The 19,298-nt window shown below is 40.8% G+C and overlaps 1 protein-coding gene across 5 annotated transcripts in view; it reads left to right on the forward strand.

Moving 5' to 3' along the window:
• Positions 1 to 19,298, forward strand: part of LHFPL3 (LHFPL tetraspan subfamily member 3) — a 448,740-nt gene that overhangs the window by 283,648 nt on the left and 145,794 nt on the right. For all 5 annotated transcript variants that reach the window (XM_054017991.1, XM_054018026.1, XM_054018007.1 and 2 more), the window contains exon 2: positions 11,139 to 11,375. In XM_054017991.1, coding sequence (XP_053873966.1) covers positions 11,139 to 11,375 — 237 coding nt within the window. The remainder of the gene's footprint in view (positions 1 to 11,138; positions 11,376 to 19,298) is intronic.

Raw genomic sequence — 19,298 nt, forward strand, 5'->3', positions numbered from 1 at the left:
ATATAGCCTGAGCCACCACCCGTGCTACATCGCTCTTTTTAGCATGCTAGCTGGAACAGTGCTAGTGTGAGTCTGTCTACCTAAGCTGGGAAGCACTCTCCTGCTGCAATGTAGACGTCTCTGGTGGGGGTGGGGGTTTGCTGACCACAAGACAAGGCAAGGAGCTGCCTTGTATGGCCTGTAGGTTTTTTTATGTATATTTATTTTAGTTTACTGCTTGTAAAACAGTGTGGCAAGAATGCAGCTTGGGGCTTTTGCCAAATTGGAGTCAATGTGGATTAAATATGAGCCTCTCTGATAAAATGGTTTTATCAAACCTGAACTTTCCTCTCTTCCCTGTCCTGCCCCAGGACTGCAACAGCTTCCCTTTCACTGGTTTGTCAGTGCTGCTGGCATCCATTTCTTCAATGACTGTAAGCTTGAATAATTGATAGAGGTAACTAAATGCAGGTTTCTATTGTTAATAAAGTTCATCTTGAGCACACCAACACCAGAAGGCGCCATATCCTGCTTTCTGTGCAATAGAGTGTGGGCTTTTAAAGACTGACTTTAGACTCTCTTTATTTTCTGTATGTAAGTGGTTGCTGGCTATAAAGCTGTCAGACTCCCAAAGGTCTGAATGATTGAAATAGTGACATGTACTATAGAATCGGTTACAGACCTGATTATATCAGTCCCTTTTGTGTGTGTGGTTTTCCCCCATCTTGTTTTTTAATTAAAATATCTATAAAACTTATACATGTTTACACTAAAAATGATGGTCATTGCTTTCTTTGCTTGTGTTTAACTTTGCTTGTGGTGTTGGTTGTGTGGAGTCAGACTGATTTTCAAAGTGTAAAGCCAGGCCACAGTACCTGTGGGGTTTGAGGATGTGGAATTGGGCTAAACTAGGGTTGACTCAAGGAGGGCTGGGAGTGGAGAGAATATAGGCATCTGCCCTTTACTGTGCCCCCTGCCATGCCCCATCTTTCAGAATGAAAAGTAGGGCACCTTTCTGTAAAAGGGCAAAGTAGAAAAACACAGTATTTATCCCTATTTACTGATGTCCCCTAGTCCCCACCTCTTTGGCCATATTTTCTATGCTCTTTTGGCATGGCCATCTCCTTCACTATTTTTAACCTCATCAGCTTAAAGTCCTACCTTATTTTTTCTCTTTGTCCCCTCTCCCTATTCTATCTAATTGCTCTTCCTGGGTCTTCTATGCATTGGTCTCCTCTCCATTCCCTTTCCTTGCTCTGTCTTCTACGTCCTCCTCCTGTTCTGTCACGCTACCCGCCTCCTTCATTCCAGAGCCACTTTCTTCCTCAGGTCACACCCTTCTCCTCCCCCTCCTCTTTTCTTTTTCGCCATTCCTTTCCCTTTCCCCCTTTATTTGTTATGTCTGTTGTAGGCACCCTTTACTAGTGGGGTCTCTGAACTTAATCGGGAGTGTTTCAGCTGGGAAGATCTTGTGTGCTGCAATCCAGCCTTAGAGACCACAATTCTCATGATGCCTTGGGGAAAGAGTGAGAGACTTTCTCTTCTATGGAGAGCAGGCAGTGGACTCCATTTTGGGAGAGGAGCAAGATTGCTGGTGTGGAGCTCTCTCTATACCAGGAGCTGCTGCTAGGAAGCCAGAAGCTGCTGCTGAGAGCCTGCTGGGGCTTTGATGGAGCAGGGAGCCTCAGAGGCTGTTAGTGGCTGTTGGAGCCAGGAGAGAGACTATTGCTGTGCCTAGAGCTGACTGAGGTGGGCCTGCAGTGAAGGAACTGTGAGTAACCCCCACTGTTGTTTGGGAAAGTACTTGCAAGGGAAGGGACGCAGCGGAGAGGCAGAGTGATCTTCCCATCAAACCAGGACCCAGAGCTGCTGACATTTGGTGGGGGGGCCAACTCCAATTTTCAGAGGGGTTGTGCCGTTTGTTGCCTTGGCTGGACTGACCGAACCAACAAAGCGCTGTCTCCAGCTTCAGATCTTCAAGTGCACCCATGCAAGCAAGTGTCTAGGACTCTGAAATCCAGAGGAGTGTACAGAACACTCCAGGGTGGGGTAAATGGTGGCAGTGTAAATGCCAGTTAAGTAAGTGTCATTTATTACTGTATACTATATTTGTTAATTGATTTTATTCAACTGCCCCCTGTGGATTTAAATTAGTAGTGACATTTAATCTTAGTCTGTTATACCCTGTTCCTTTAAGTTGTTAAGTAAAGGCATGTTAACGCTAATTTAAGTATATTGGATATATATTATTTATAATTGGCATTTTTGAGTTAGACCCATGCCACAGATTATTATTAGAATAGGTTTATTCCTGGAGGTTCCCAAGGCACACCATTGAGTGTGTACAGGGGCCAGCCAGGTGGAGGCACCGCCAATTTAAAATTCCTTTAGGAGTAAAGGGACTGCAGCAGAGGGGTGAATAGAGAATTCCCATGTATCCAACATCACCACTGGGATACTCAGGATCTCCTTTAATGTCAGCAACATCAGGCACCCAGGCGAGTATTGCCTTCTCCTGAGTAACCCAGGGAGGAAAGGGGGGGTTACACTGTTATTGTTTATATTGTGGTAGGAGCTTCTGTGACATCTGCTTCTGCACTTCACACACTCACACCCCTACCTCTCCACTTCCCAGTGCCTGCTCCCTATTCTCTTTACAATGTCTGTTTTCCTAATGTCTATTCCCCCTCCTCAGCCAGGTGTCAGCTCATTGGACTCAACTCCATGGTCTCCCTGCAAAGGCTCTAATGCAGTAGTTCTCAACCTATTTATCACTGTGGGCCACGTATGCAGCTCTCTCTGTATAATGTGGACTGCATCCACACACACTATATATACTACCTGTATGGCACTGACGATGTCACATAAGCCACAGCTGTGTGCTGATCGATCCGCAAGTGGCCCACAGGCCACAGGTTGAGAACCACTGCTCTAATGAGTCTCTCTACCACTAACCCTGTGAATCTACGTATTTCCTTCCAGTACACTCAGCACTGTGGGACTGGCAAGGGGAAGAGAAGCACAGCAGCTGCTCATGGCTGAGTGAGTTGTAGCCTGCATGCTGATATGCAGAGGCACCATAGAGGACTCATCTGGAGAGGACACCCCCTTCATGACAGGCACCAGACCTTGTGCTGTGATTGGATTTATAATCCTGCAAGTGCTGAACTTCCAGACTCTGCCACCAACTAGCTTGCACGTTTGCTGGCATTCACCACCAGTCAGTTGCTGGCTCTCTCAACTGGAACATTACCTCCTGCCCCCTCCATTCTGTCTGTCTAACTAGATATTTATACCATGCTCATCACTGTGCTGTCTGAGAGCCCTGCAGAAAATGCAAACCAAGTTGTCCAAATGTGACCACAATTTGACTTGTCTTTTGTTGTCCCCCTCCTCTCCTGTGCATATATGTGAGGATCTTCTCTCTCCTTTCCATTCCTCTAGCATCATCTAGTGCCCTAACAATTTGGGTTTTTTTAAAAGAACATTTTCTCTTTCTCTCTTCTTCCTCCTTTCCTTTCTTCCCCAGGACCTTCCTCCCACCAAGAGGTTGGTGATTATTGTGCAAGGGGCACAGATTTTGCAGTTACAATCTCCTTGAACCCAGGTATTAGGCTCTCTTTCATCCACATTTCCCATCGAGCTGATGGCTCCTTCAACCCAGACCTCACCTGAATGCTTAGTGTAGCAATACACTAATTGAAATCCTGGTCCCATTGAAGTCAATGGCAAAACTCCCATTTACTTCAATAGAGCGAGGGATTCACCCACTATCTTTGTAAACCACCTGTAAAGAACAGGACAGGTCCTAAAAACCAAGAATCTCTCTGGGTTTTAGGGACATGAAGTCTTCTGTGTGTGTATGGTAGTGGACAACGGTGTGTCAGCTTTTGCTCTTACTCCATTCTTTCTCTCTCCTACCAAGCAGCACTCCTCCATTGCATCTCATGTGCAAGTAAATTGTTCACGCGGCCAGGAAAGGATGGAAGAGCCCTGCTTGTTGTAATGTGTTGAGAAAGTGAGAACTGGTCAATTCCAGTTATTTCTATAGCAATTTGCTTTTTTATAAATAGAAACAAACTCATAGGTGCACAATTTTAACAGTGAGAGTAATTAATCATTGGAACAATTACCAAGGGTTGTAGTGGATTCAACATCACTGGAAATTTTAAAATCAAGATTGGGTGTTTTTATAAACGATCAATCAGGAACTACTTTGGGGGATTCCTATGACCCTAGGAAGTCAGACAAGATGATAACAATGGTCCCTCTAGCCCAGTGATTCCCAAACTGGGGTTTGTGAACCCCTGGGGGTTCACAAAATGTTACAGGGGGTTCTCGGGAAAGAAATCCCTAATGGTGGACAGAGCTGTCCCTAAAAATCCTGGGCAGCACCGGGCCAGCAGCCCAGAGCCCCTGGATTTCCAAGAGCTAAGCAGATCAAAGTAAGCCTATCTATCACACTGAGGAGATTTAAACTTCAAGTCTCCTTATAAGAAATGGAAAGGGAGGTGGATATTTTTTGCTGTTTTTAAAATGAAATAGGCAGCTAGTGTTGTTTTTAAAATTATTATGAAGAACAAGTTTAAGCTTTGTTGTAACTGCGTTGTTTGCCTGGACTGCTCAAAACCTGAATGCTTGTGTAGGAGGAACTCTTTGAGTTGACTTCTTAAATACTTTCCTGCTGTTTCACATCTGATACTCCTTGATGAAACAAAGGAACCTTGTCTTATAACAGTCTTATTCAAAGTGATACAAGCTATGAAAGTGAGATCTTGGAAGAGTGTTGCCGTTTTCATAACGTAATAAAAATACTGTAATAATAAATAATAATTAATAATAAATAGTGTGTAATAATCATGTCATAAAAACAAATTTTGTATTTCCAAGATCACTGCTTTTATAATTTATACTCAGGTAAAGGAGAAAATCCCTGGAAATATTCATTTTTAGGAGGGGGTTCGCGAGACTTGACATTTTCGTGAAAGAGGTTCACAGGTTGTTAAAGTTTGGGAACCACTGCTCTAGCCTTATAATCTATGGTATTTTCCATGAAAATATGTCATCTGTATTTGAGGAAAGTATCTGACCATGAACTTTAGTTACTCACTATTTCAACCTGAGCATGTATAGTACTACAGGGGACTCTGATAATATTTGATTGATCTGAGTGGCAAGTCAGTCAATGCCATAAATAACTCAATCTGTTTTTCCAGTCTCTCTGAAAGTGTCATTTCTGTACCCTTCCTAGTGTCTTCCATTTCCAGGAGCTGAAATTTTAGACTCTGCCACCAATTTCAGTGATTTGTCTTGTCACTCACAGCCCCGAAGAAACTGACAACTCATGGCAGACATTTGTTTGAGGAAAAAGCTATTAAGAAAATGTATATCTGGCATTTTTGAGTTATATTTATTAATTAATTATTACAGAGCTTGAAAGATTTATCAAATGCCTACTAGTGTTAGCCAGAGGGACAAACCTATTAGCTTAAATCTGATGTGAAAGATGGGGGAAGATCTATCAGTGAAGTTCAGGGGCAACAACTCCATTGCCTTGACTGTTGCTCCTAAGCAAAAACAGAGTAAAACGGACATGATTCTTATCGGTTTCACTGCTCTCCCCCTCGCCCCCCTCCCAAGAGTTCTAAGTAGTGGCAGTGAGATTATTCAGCACCTTGTCAATTTCACTCTGAGGATTGGGGAAGCAAAAATGAGCAGCAGAGACACTGGAATAAACTGTCTGCAAACTCAGGAAGACTGCTAATAGGTTACATTCCTTTTGCATTTGCAATTAGGCTAACATAAATCTAACTTCTTTTTGTTGTGGTGGTTGTTAATGGAGCCTAAGTTTTGTAGAAATTGATGGTTCATTCAATAAAGACAGCTTCAGTCACTGAAAGCTTCTGGGATTTTAAAAATATCTGCTGTTAAAGAATTTCTGCTCAATCAAGTGGAGTTATTGTTTACATATTTTAGTTGCAAACAATGGACCATATCCTGCAGGCTTTACTACATACCTTTTTTAGGCTATGCTCCCATTGAAATCAATGGAAGTTTAAATAAGACCTGCAGGATCAGGCTCTGCATCTGTATTACCAAGAGATTTCTCTGCAGTTCAATTGTAATTGCACCATAATTTATCTTTTTTAAATGGTTTCTATTTTTAAAAGATATCTATGAATCCAAAAGCTGCTTCCTTACAGAGAATATTGCCTAATCCTCTTTAGAAGGATTAAAATGTAAAACATTCTAGCAATACAAAAGAGAATCTGTAGGTGGATTTTATACCTGTCTTTTCTCTCTTTAAAAATTTTTATATTCTTGCAGCTGAGAAATGAAAAGTTACTGGAGTCATAGTATCAGACATGCGTATATCTTTTTAGGAATTAATTGCAGAAAGCTTTCCTAAGTTATTTTATTTATGTTAACCTCTAAAGTTGTGACATGATTCCTGCATCTGAAGATGACACCTAACGCCTCAATCCTCCAAGGTATTTGGGAACTTGGGAGTTAGGTGCCCAAATACCTTTGAGTATCTGGACCTACTTTCTCATCCAGTAGAAAATATCTGAACTGTACAGGGAACTGAGAGAGGAAATATTCCACTTGCACTGCATCCTGGAATTACAGGATCAGCTTCACCTTTGTTTAAAATTTTACACTAAGGCTTTTATCCTGCAAAAACTTACACATTGGCTTAATTTTACAACTGCAAGTAGTCCCCCTGATTTCAATAGTAAAGTTAAGCATGTGCATGACTGCTTGCAGGATCGGACCTAAAAGAGTTTATCTTCAGCTATATTTTCTAGCTTAATTGGAAATGTGAGAATCTTATTTAAGAAGCTCTGTACAGTATTGCTTAGCTCAGGGCATGTATTCCTAATAACCTAGATAAAGAGGCACAAAGTCTAAATCATTTCCAGGAAATACTTAGGGCCTATGTTTGATGTGGCATACATTAAAAAACATTCGAATTTCAATATTTTCCAATTGTCCCCTGTCATAAATGGACAATTAAGGGTTAATTCCTCTTTTACCTGTAAAGGGTTAAGAAGTTCACATAGCCTAGCTGACACCTGACCAGAGGAACCAATGGGGGGACAAGATATTTCAAGAGGAAGGAGGGAAGTTCTTCTTTTGTTCTATTCATTAAGTTCTGTGCCGGAGTGAAAAGATCAAGGAATCAACCAGGGTAGTGAGTATTAGAGAAGGAATAAATTAGTTTATGTTTATTTCCTTTTGTGACTTCATTTTGCATAAGAGGGGGAATTAAATTGGGTTTTTCTTTTGTGTAACTAAGGTTTTAGCCCAGAGGAAAATCCTCTGTGTTTTTGAATCTGTTGTCTGTGAGAATAGCTTGCATGCTAATCTCAGAGGTATTCCTTTCACCCTTTTCTTTAATTAAAAGTCTTTTCTTTAAAACCTGATTGATTTTTCCTTGTTTTAAGATCCAAGGGGTTTGGATCGGTGTTCACCAGGAAATTGGTGGAGAAGTCTCTCAAGGCTACCCAGGGAAGGGTTATAGTATTTGGGAGGGAGATATTTTGGCGGGGAAGACAGAGTTCCCAAATGACTCATAAATGGTTGTTTAAACGATTTGGTAGTGGCAGCATACTGATCTAAGCTGGTAATTAAGCTTAGGGGTTCTCATGCAGGTTCCCACATCTGTACCCTAAAGTTCAGAGTGGGGGTGAAACCTATGACATCCCCACACAGCACAGAAATCCCTGTTTCTATTTATTGGGAGATAACTATTCAAAACTGTTGACAAATATTGTCATTTTGGTGGTGACTACTGTAAGCAGTATGTAAACTGTTCTTTGTGTGCAGTGGTTGCTAGTATGTAGCAAATATTTATCTACAGTTATTTCAATTCTAAGTACTATAGGTAAATATTGACTTTTTCATGGAGACTAGTTCAAAGGAACTGTGAGAATTTAGTGTGTTTCAACAAAGCCCGCTACACATATGAGAGTGATCTTATGTTTCAAAGGGGAGAAGTAATTTTTTAAAAATATAAATAACCGGTTCAAGCAAGAAAATTATTGTATAATTTGTCTATTAATTCTTTGGTGATATGAGGAAATTGAGTAAATAAATTAAGGCAGTCAAAAGGCATTTTAATTTGCTCAACCAGCATGTACTCAGCAAATCACTGTAGGTCTAATTGTCCTAGAAAATATTACAGGAAGATATATTTTCACACAAATGAGCTCTTCAGTAAGAATTCGTAAAATGCATTAGGTGCGAACAGGTTTTATTAATCAAACAAACCTATATTAAAAACATTATTTTTCCAGCTTCCTTCAATAACTCACTTTTGTGATGATCCTAAGAAAAATGCCATTCCTAGTTGATATTTGCACTGTCTCTTTCATACTATCTCATCATAGCAATTGAGAGAATCTTAATACCCATTTCTATTTATATTCCAAGACCTGAGTGCCACTGAGCAACAAGTATTTTGGGTTTTTGGGTGAGGTAATTTTGTTTTTTTGCAAAAGAAGTTGGTTTTGTTTGGGTGTGGGAAAAGGGGAGGTGTGTGAACTGGTAGACTTAACTTTGTCTTGAAATGGAAAGAACTTGTACCACCTCCTAAAAGTTCACTGTAGCACCAGCAGCCGTAGAATAGACACAGGTTAACGTTCTGCTCCTAATATCACAAGTTATAACATACGTACATCACTAGATCAGAATTTGTCCAACAACCTTTTAGAGGGCCTGAAGTGACTTATATGTACATTTTTCATGAATCCAGCTAGTTCCTTTGAATTATCCATTGATGCAGGCGGCTTATCGCAGAATATTATATACTGTGCATTAAGACTCACAAAAAAATTCAGTGTCCATATTTGAAACATGCATTCAACTTCAGTGACATTATAGAGGCCATTGAAAGTTTGGATATACTTTTAGAAGAATAGTGTGCCCCAGTATACCAAACAGCCAGATTGAAGAGGCAGAGGTTTGCACTGGAGATAAGACATGCCTCCAAGCTAGAAAAGCCAGAACAGAGACGCTAAAATGGATAATTTAAAGCACATAGATTTGCTGATTTTCATTTAGACAGTACTGTATATACTAATAAATTAACTAATTTAACACAATTTTTATCTTTAGATTATTCCTTTTGTATTGCTTTTAAAAAAAAAATTCAATGATATTAATTACATTCACTTAGGCTTGGTCCACACTGGGGCAGGGGATCGATCTAGGAAACGCAACTTCAGCTACGAGAATAGCATAGCTGAAGTCAACGTTTCCTAGATCGAACTAAGTTTACTTACTGCAGGTCCACACGGCGCAGGCAAGCTCCCCCATCGACAGCGCTTCCTCCTCTCGGCGAGCAGGAGTTCCGCAGTCGACAGGGGAGTGCTTCTGGGATCGATTTATCACGTCCAGATGAGACGCGATAAATCAATCCCAGAAGATCGATCTCTACCCACCGAATCAGGCGGGTAGTGTGGACCTAGCCTTAGTCATGATGGGCCTGACTCCACAACCTTTACACCGAGTATTACTGACACAGGTAGACCCGTTAACTTCAGTGAAATTATCTGTGTGAGCAAAAGTTCTACCATTGGACCCCTTAGGCATACAATTCAAGCATGTTGCCTTGATATGAAGTGTGTCCTCAATACTAATTGTGCAGTTCCCTAATCCAAACATCCCCTCCCTCCTCTAAGGTGAATGTCAATGCAGAATGATTTAAAATTGCCTGTCCTTAAGATGGTGGGCCTGATTTTTCACTGCATTACACCAGTCACACATCAGTATAATGCCTTTGAAACTACTGGCTTGGTGCAGTTATTTCTGTTTAGCACTCCCGTCAAATAGTTTATCTTTTAATTTCCCATGAGATGTCAAGTACATATTTTCCCAATCAATAATGCAGATTTAGTCAAGTAATAACTCAGTGGAGGGACTCCACATATGCTCATATTAGTAAGGTTTGGGAATTTGTCTTTATGCTGTTTTCTCATCCTAGCAATTGAGGGAAGCCAGACAACCACCACACTTGCAAATGCACTCACACAGGAACAGGATAAAAGATAAAAACACCACCTCACCTATGGGTGGACACTGTTCACAAAGTGATCACTCTATATCTGACCTTTTAATCCACATCCTCAAAGGAAACCTGCACAACGCTTTCAAAAGACAAGCCTGGGAGCTTAAATTTATAACTTTGCTCGACACTAAAAATCATGGACTGTACTAGAGATACTGGATTTATGGCTTATTACAACAATCTGTACCTCCCTAACCCTCTCTTTTTGTCATATTGGGCCACTCTATCTTGAATGGTCCCTCATAATATGTGCTGACTACTTACACTGAACAGTCTGTTCCACCTTGCATTTTGCTGTGATGCTGAGAGCACCTTTCCCAGACCTGAAGAAGAGCTCTGTGTGGTTTGAAAGCTTGTCTCTCTCACCAACAGAAGCTGGTCCAATAAAAGATATCACCTCACTCACCTTGTCTCTCTTGTATCTGAAGAAGTGAGGTGAGTAAGGTTTTTACCCACGAAAGCTTATGCCCAAATAAATCTGTTAGTCTTTAAGGTGCCACCAGACTCCTTGTTGTTTTTGTAGATACAGACTAACACGGCTACCCCTGATACTTGTCTCTCTAATATCCTGGGACCAACAGGGCTACAACTACACTACATATAGCTGAGATTCCTGTAATTTATGGAGTATTTCTCTGTTTTTTCCATTTGTTTACTTTTGGGCATTTGACAGCACTTTATGTATATTCAGTTTCACTGTTTTCCCTGTATAATCAGCTAGTTAATCAGTTTTGTCCTTTTTTGTGTGTGTGAGTCTTTCATGCAACAACAAAGAAGAGAAAAACTTTCTGAGCAATAGGAAAATGAGATTTTAAAACCACAAAAATTGGCTGGGGGTTTCAGGTACAGGACTTTAATTTGTTTCTTTAGTTTAGTGAGTTTCAAGTTGGTGCTGTGTCTAACTTTTTTACATTTAATATTTAACTAGATTTCATAATTGTGTGACATATTTATTTTTTAAGGAACCTATTTTCGAAGTTCTAGATAAAACGGTTGTGTTTTAATAATAAAGTATGTAGCTATGCAAAAAATGAAAGTTTGGTCACATCATTCCATTATTCTCCCTTTGTTTTTGTTTTTTTCCAAGCTGCCTGTCTCGTCCTGGGCTGTATGATTTTTCCTGATGGCTGGGATTCAGATGAGGTAAAACGGATGTGTGGTGAAAAGACAGACAAGTACACACTTGGGGCTTGTTCAGTCCGCTGGGCATATATCCTGGCTATTATTGGAATCTTGGATGCCCTGATCCTCTCGTTTCTGGCATTTGTGCTTGGCAACAGACAAGACAGCTTGCTAGCAGAGGAACTCAAGTTGGAAAACAAAGGTAGGATTGCCTATAGGAACGATACTACTCTGTGCTGCCTCAAGGGCAAATACTTAAAAAAACAATTATCTCTCTTTTTAGCAGAATATAGCACACTTTCTTATGTTGTAATTTGCTGGGTGATTTTAATAATTTTTTAGTTCCCAAATCAAAGACCTCCTTAAGTTACAATAATTTCTGCTCTGTTAAAGAACTTGCTGATTTGTACTTAACATTCTGGAAGGAGTAGATAAAATATTTTTTTCATATTGTTTTGTATTTCATTAGCATTGAAACTTTACCATCTTCATCCTTGTCCATACGCCTCTCTACATTTGTTCTTATTTTGGTTCCTTTAGGATTTTGCATTGTAATTATAAATACCTGCAATATACTAATGCACAGTATGTTACTGTGCAATAGAAAGTAACAAAGGGAATGGATGGCTTGGGAGACTGGTAATGAGCTATGTAATGGGATAGCCCAGGGGTAGTCAATAGGCAGACCGTGGGCCAAATCCAGACCACCAGATGCTTTTCAACGGACTTTGAAATCTTTTTATTTACTTATTATCATTATTGTTGTTTTGTGTTGTTGTTGTTGTTATTTTCTCTGAAGTCTGGACCTTGACTATACATTGACCAAGAAATTTGGACCTTGACAAAAAATAATTGACTACCCCCCTGAGATAGTCTATGTAATGAGGTGCCATGGTCTAATGGATTGATAACACTGCTCTACAGCCAAAATGCTTCTGAAATAAATATAGTCAAACTTTACTAATTCTGGGTCACTGAGAACGAAAATGATGCTTAAAATTGTTGATTGGCTCTAGTTTTCAAGATATGCTATTGGGTCAGTATATACGACCCTTGACTTGGGAATGGCGGAGGATAAGTGAGTTATAAAGGGAAGGGATCTCAATTTAAACCAGAAATCACTAAAATACATCTTTGACTGGATCTATGAATAAATCTATGACTGGGTTTGGACAGTACTTGCTTTTTAGGCAAAACAATGAATGATGCAATCTGAAGCTGGTACTGCGTTATACATGATATGAATTGCATCGTGTTATTCCTAGAAGTCATGGATGATGCAATCATAACAAAGCTTACATCACTCTGCTGAACAAATTGCCCTATATCAGCTCTAGAAATCATACAGTGTCGTGCTCTCTTCTTTGTCAGTGTTTGATTTTGCAAAGGGACACATTTCTGTTTAGCCAAAGTGAGCAGAGATGCCTCGTACTTGTGTGAACAATGCAGATAACTTCTGCTATGTTTGTGGTGAAGTGACTTTTGCATCACAAAAGCGCAGTATAACCACTATGGTTAAGAAAGCCTATCACCTTTATTTTGGCTGCAAAATTGGAGATCAGGACAAGAGGTCGGCCCCACACATATGCTGCAACACTTGTGCAACAAATCTTGGCCAGTGGATGAACAGGAAAAGGAAATCTATGCCTTTTGCAGTGCCAATGATTTGGAGAGAGCCAACAGATCATACCAGCAATTGTTACTTCTGCTTGGTGCCTCCAGTTGGGAAAGGTGTATCAAAGAAGAAAAAGTGGACTGTGCATTATCCAAACATTCCATCAGCTATACGCCCAGTACCCCACAGAGAAGGACTGCCGGTTCCTGATGCACCAGAATCATTCTCACTTGAGTCAGACGAGGAAGAGAAAGAGGATGAAACTTCTGGTCCTGAACCATCAATGTCACAGGACCCACATTTTCTCCCATCCTCCTCCTCTGAACCACACCTCCTAACACAAGGTGAACTGAATGACCCTGTCAGGGATTTGGAACTACCCAAGAGTAAGGCAGAGCTGTTGGGCTCCAGACTACAGCAGTGGAATCTCCTGGCAGGTGATGTTAGGGTTTCCATGTTCCGTGACCGTCAAAAGGATCGTGTCCCATTCTTCTTCATGGAAGGTGATCTTGTAGCCTGCAACAAAATCGATGGTGTGATGGCAGCCCTCAACATCGTTCACGATCCAGATGAGTGGAGACTCTCATTGATTCATCGAAGACGAGTCTTAAAGCTGTTTTACTGCATAATGGCAAAGTTTTGCCATCAATTTCAGTCGGTCATGCAGTCCATATGAAGGAAACCTATGACAACATGAAACAACTTTTGAGGTGCATAAACTATGACCAACATAATGGCAGCTTTGTGGCGATTTGAAGGTTGTTGCTCTCTTGCTTGGTCTGCAGACTGGATACACAAAGTACTGCTGTTTTCTCTGCGTATGGGATAGTCGTGCAAGAGATTCCCACTACATCAAGAAAGATTGGCCACTCCGACAGTCATTGGAGCCTGGGAGGAAAAGTGTTCAGCATCCACCACTTGTTGAATCAAGGAAGATTTTGTTACCACCCTTACACATCAAGCTGGGTCTGATGAAGAACTTTGTCAAGGCCATTGACAAAACACAAGCAGCTTTCAAGTACCTCCATGGAAAATTTCCAAGGTTAAGTGAAGCTAAGATAAAGGAAGGTGTCTTTGTTGGTCCTCAGATTCGTGAACTTCTTCGAGATGATGCATTTGACCATGCACTGCGTGGCAAGGAAAAGACGGCATGGAAAGCCTTCCAGTTAGTGGCAATAAATTTTCTCGGAAACAACAAGGCAGACAACTACAGGTTGTTGGTGGAAAACCTCCTCAAGGCATACAAAAGCCTTGGTTGCAACAGGTCACTAAAGATACATTTTCTGCACTCTCATCTAGATTTTTTTTCCACCGAACTGCGGAGCAGTGAGCGACAAGCACGGCGAGCGATTTCACCAGAACATTGCAACAATGGAGAAACGCTATCAGGGCAAATGGAGCCCATCAATGGTTACAGACTAATGCTGGACAGTGACAAGAGATGCTCCATTTAATGAATACAAGAGACAAGCCAAGAAGCGCCGAGTAGACACTGAATAGGACTAAACTATGTATATAATAGTTTTTTGCCTTTTGTTTCATAATAAATTTTATTTATATAACCCTTTTGCTGATTTTTAAAGTGTTACATAAACAGGACAGGTGAAATATTATCATGTAAAGCAACCATAAACACATGAAAAGACCTAGGTTTACAATTTACGATTAAAACTCTACTATCTACACAATATACATAGACATAAAATGTAAAAACTTAAATATCTTAGAAACAGTAGCCAATCAGTTGTTTTAATTGTCATATTTGAATTCAGCACATCAAAATACATAATAAATAGCACATTTTATCTCTGAAGCAGACGACTTCTCAAAAATTGTAGATCAGTGTAACAGAGCTCCAAGCCACAACACGAAAGTTCTAACCCCTGTTCTGATTTAACTGACTGTGTTACCTTGGGTTGGTTTCTTAGCAACCTCACATGGATGTGGGGTAGGCTAATAATTGAATGTTTATACAGTGATTTGGGAATGTGGCATTCTCCACCCCTCAGAAGCCAGTAGAAGCTAAAAGCTGTTACTGTGTGAAAGCTGTTTGGCAGCCTACATTGTGTATAGCAGTTCATTTCAGTCCTGTTCCTAATGCACAGCTATCCACATCTCTGAAAGCACCTACACAACTGTGCCAGTTAGCACCAATTGTAATCGGGCAGCACACAGAGGCCAAAGACTGATTTGACTTGAAGACTGAACTACCCACACAACTCTAGGACTCGCTAGTGCCCTATTAATGTTAAGGTGCCTAGGAAGGCTTGTATTGTCATTACCTTTAATCTGCATGTTCTGTGGATAAACTGAGGGCTTCATTTTCCAGGTCTGTCAGTGTGGCATCTTTCTACAAGAATGACATTTACTTACCATTTTAAAAGGAAATTATGATAGGAAAATTTATCTCTGTGTCTTCTAAGTATGGCAAAAGCACATTTAGCATTTTTCTCAGTATACAATTGAAACTAGAAGTGCACAGGGTCAGAATTTTGGCTTGCTTATCTGAATTCCACCTACCAGAATTTCAGATATACTTTTTTTTTAATGTATTGAGCTATGTCTTTAATGAACATATTAATTCAAAGTATACAGCTAGATGATAAAACACTTTCCCCCTTAAATTTGTGAATGTTTGTGTGTATCTTAATTTGTTTCCCGAAATTTGCCTTTGCTCCAATAGAATTATATGATTATACCACTTTTATACCAACTGACGCTGGGGGTGTACATTACAAAAGACTTGGGTCTGCTCTAACCAATGCCAGCTGCAATAGCCCCTTAAGAGCTCTTCAAAAATTACTGGAGTGGAAAGCATCCTGGCCACTCTCTTAGCATGTCCTGTGCACCAGGGAGGCCAGATAGCATGGCATACAGCTGGCTGTGCTGGCTCTACATCAGCCAGAGATTCCCCTATGGAAAGGGAATGCCCAGCTGTCCACTTATGTCATCTTCTACCACAAAAGGGCCAGGCTATGGACCACAGATCTGTCTCCACATTTTCTGATATTGTTATGGAGTAGCTAGGCATGAGAGAATGCAATAACATATAAGCATAGAAACATTAGCTGATACAGAAAAATCACAGTGCACAGGGTCATTATTCGAGATTATTAATGGTTATAATTGTAAGATTAATCTTGGGCCCAATCTTGCAGTCCTAACTCAAGCAAAACTCCCACTGACTTTAATGACAGTTTGTTTGAGTAAGCCCTTTGTACCAGAATTATTTCTGGAAATTGGAACAAGGAAGTGTATACAAAACAAGAGGGTAAAGTAAAGTGACAAAATCACAGAAAAGAACAGTCTGTACTCTTCTGTGTTTTTGACATTCAGAGTAGCTAAATGTTAATAGGTTAATGAATGCTCAAAAATAAGAAACATGTCTTAAAATTCTGAACGGGAGAGGACTGAGACAAGTGTTCCATATGCAAGACAGCTGTGTTTTTTTTCACCATTTCTTACTCATCTCTAGTTTACTCAGGTTTGAGAGTAAATCTACCACACTGGCCAACATATGTTCTAGGTTTGATTACTATAACAGAGTCTGGAATGTAGTTTTCTGTGTATAGTCTATATGCACTTTTTCTGATATGTAAGTTCTGTGTTAGAATCTGTATATTTTTCCACACAAAATCAACTGTAACCTGAAGGAAAGAGGCATCTTTAAAAAGACTTTCACATGGTACTTATGCCATTTATGAAAAGAGAGAACAGAATAGCTGTGCATATTTTGCTTTTTGTTACAGGAACCAACAGTAGTGGCTTAAAGCACTGTATGTTATCAAAATTAGTGGCAATCAGAGTGATAGCACACAGGATAGGAATTTATCTTGGTTTTAGGCTTCATCAACACCTGGACAAAGACTGTTATGGCAGAATGTTCTAGTTCCATGCACGTTATGAGGCATCAATGTATAAGCTTTCAGGATGAAACTCTCCTCTACTCAGGAAGAGTTAGTTACCCCATGCAGTAAACTCCACACAGAGAGACGTCAGTGGGATTGTGTAGGTTAAAGCACTCTCCTTTGACTGGATGGGCTGTCAAACCAACTTTTCTGATGTCGAGTATCAGAGGCATAGCCATGTTAGTCTGGATCTGTAAAAAGCAACAAAGAGTCCTGAGGCACCTTAAAGACTAACAGATGTATTGGAGCATAAGCTTTCGTGGGTGAATACCCACTTTGTCAGACGCATGTGTCAAGGCTCCTTCCCCACTCTGAACTTTAGGGTACAGATGTGGGGGCCTGCATGAAAACTTCTAAGCTTAACTACCAGCTTAGATCTGGTCCGCTGCCACCACTCCCAATGTGCTAATTCCCTTCCCTGGGTAGCCTTGAGAGACTCTTCACCAATTCCCTGGTGAATACAGATCCAAACCCCTTGGATCTTAAAACAAGGAGAAATTAATCGTCCCCCCTCCGCTCTCCCACCAACTCCTGGTGGATCAAGATCCAATCCCCTTGGATCTAAAAAACAGGGAAAATCAATCAGGTTCTTAAAAAGAAGGCTTTTAATTAAAGAAAAAGGTAAAAATCATCTTTGTAAAAACAGGATGGAAAATAACTTTACAGGGTAATCAAACTTAAAGAGCCCAGAGGACCCCCCTCTAGCCTTAGGTTCAAAGTTACAGCAAACAGAGGTAAACACCCTAGTAAAAAGGTACATTTACAAGTTGAGAAAACAAAGATAAAATTAACACGCCTTGCCTGGCTGTTTACTTACAAGTTTGAAATATGAGAGACTTGTTCAGAAAGATTTGGAAAGCCTGGATTGATGTCTGGTCCCTCTTAGTCCCAAGAGCGAACTCCCCCAAAACAAAGAGCACAAACAAAAGCCTTCCCCCCCCCACCAAGATTTGAAAGTATCTTGTCCCCTTATTGGTCCTTTGGGTCAGGTGTCAGCCAGGTTACCTGAGCTTCTTAACCCTTTACAGGTAAAAGTATTTTGGTGTCTCTGGCCAGGAGGGATTATAGTATGGTACACAGGAGGGCTGTTACCCTTCCCTTTATAGTTATGACAGCATGCGTATTCACCCACGAAAGCTTATGCTCCAATACATCTGTTAGTCTTTAAGGTGCCACAGGACTCTTTGTTGCTTTTTACAACTTTTCTGAGGTTCCTTGGAAGGGCAGAACAGCTACAGGAAAAGGAGGGTTAACACTCAGGCTCACTTTTTGAGACCAGATGGTCCCAGGTGAGCAGTTTGAACTAGGGGTTTCCCAGCCTAAAAAGCCCACAGAGAAAGGGAATAGTGTGCTAGGCAGGAGAGCCAAAGACAGAGACAAGAGTGAGTTGCTTCTTGGAGACGGGGCAGTGGTGTCTTAGCTGAAGTTTCTGTAAGAAGGAATTTCCTGTGTGCAGTTTTCACCATCTCTGTTGCAGGTGAACGGGACTTGAGTACATTTGGTAAATAAATAAATGACACTAGAATATCCCTTGCTGATTTTTACCTTGCCGATTTTTGCTCCAAGGGAAAACTGAGTTTAAAAATCCCCAAATCTGCTACTGCTTAGCAAAGAAGCAACAGTGCACTTGCGAGAGATCCTGTATGACGAAGTACTCTTCAGCTGTCATGCCATGCCTAAGAAAGATAGCTTGTTCACATACACGTATGGCTTATAATAAATGTGCATTAAATACAACAAAAACCCTTACATGTTTCTATCAGGCAGATACAGAAACATACAAGTCCGAGTTTTCAAACTTGGGTGCTTAACTATGGATTTGGATGCCCAATTTTAGGCATCCAAGTTGGAAAATTATGGCCACAATGTATACAAAAATTCAAATAGTCATCATCTAACTGAATCAGGCATGCTGGGCTCCCTTGTTCTCCAGGTACTCACAATAAGCTCAGTTGTTCCCCTTCATTCTACAGAATTAAATCATAGAATATCAAGGTTAGAAGGGACCTCAGGAGGTCATCTAGTCCAACCCCCTGCTCAAAGCAGGATCAATACCCAACTAAATCATCCCAGCCAGGGCTTTGTCAAGCCTGGCCTTAAAAACCTCTAAGGAAGGAGATGCCACCACCTCCCTAGGTAACCCGTTCCAGTGCTTCACCACCCTCCTAGTGAAAAAGTTTCTCCTAATATCCAACCTTAAACCTCCCCCACTGCAATTTGAGACTATTGTTCCTTGTTCTGTCATCTGGTACCACTGAGAACAGTCTAGATCCATCCTCTTTGGAACCCCCTTTCAGGTAGTTGAAAGCAACTATCAAATCCCCCCTCATTCTTCTCTTCTGCAGACTAAATAATCCCAGTTCCCTCAGCTTCTCCTCATAAATCATGTGCTCCAGCCCCCTAATCATTTTTGTTGCCCTCCGCTGGACTCTTTCCAATTTTTCTACATCCTTTTTGTAGTGTGGGGCCCAAAACTGGACACAGTACTCCAGATGAGGCCTCACCAATGCCAAAGAGGGGAATGATCACATCCCTCAATCTGCTGACAATGCTCTTACTTATACAGCCCAAAATGCCGTTAGCCTTCTTGGCAACAAGAGCA

This window comes from Malaclemys terrapin, chromosome 1, assembly GCF_027887155.1.
Source record: "Malaclemys terrapin pileata isolate rMalTer1 chromosome 1, rMalTer1.hap1, whole genome shotgun sequence".
Taxonomy (NCBI): domain Eukaryota; kingdom Metazoa; phylum Chordata; order Testudines; family Emydidae; genus Malaclemys; species Malaclemys terrapin.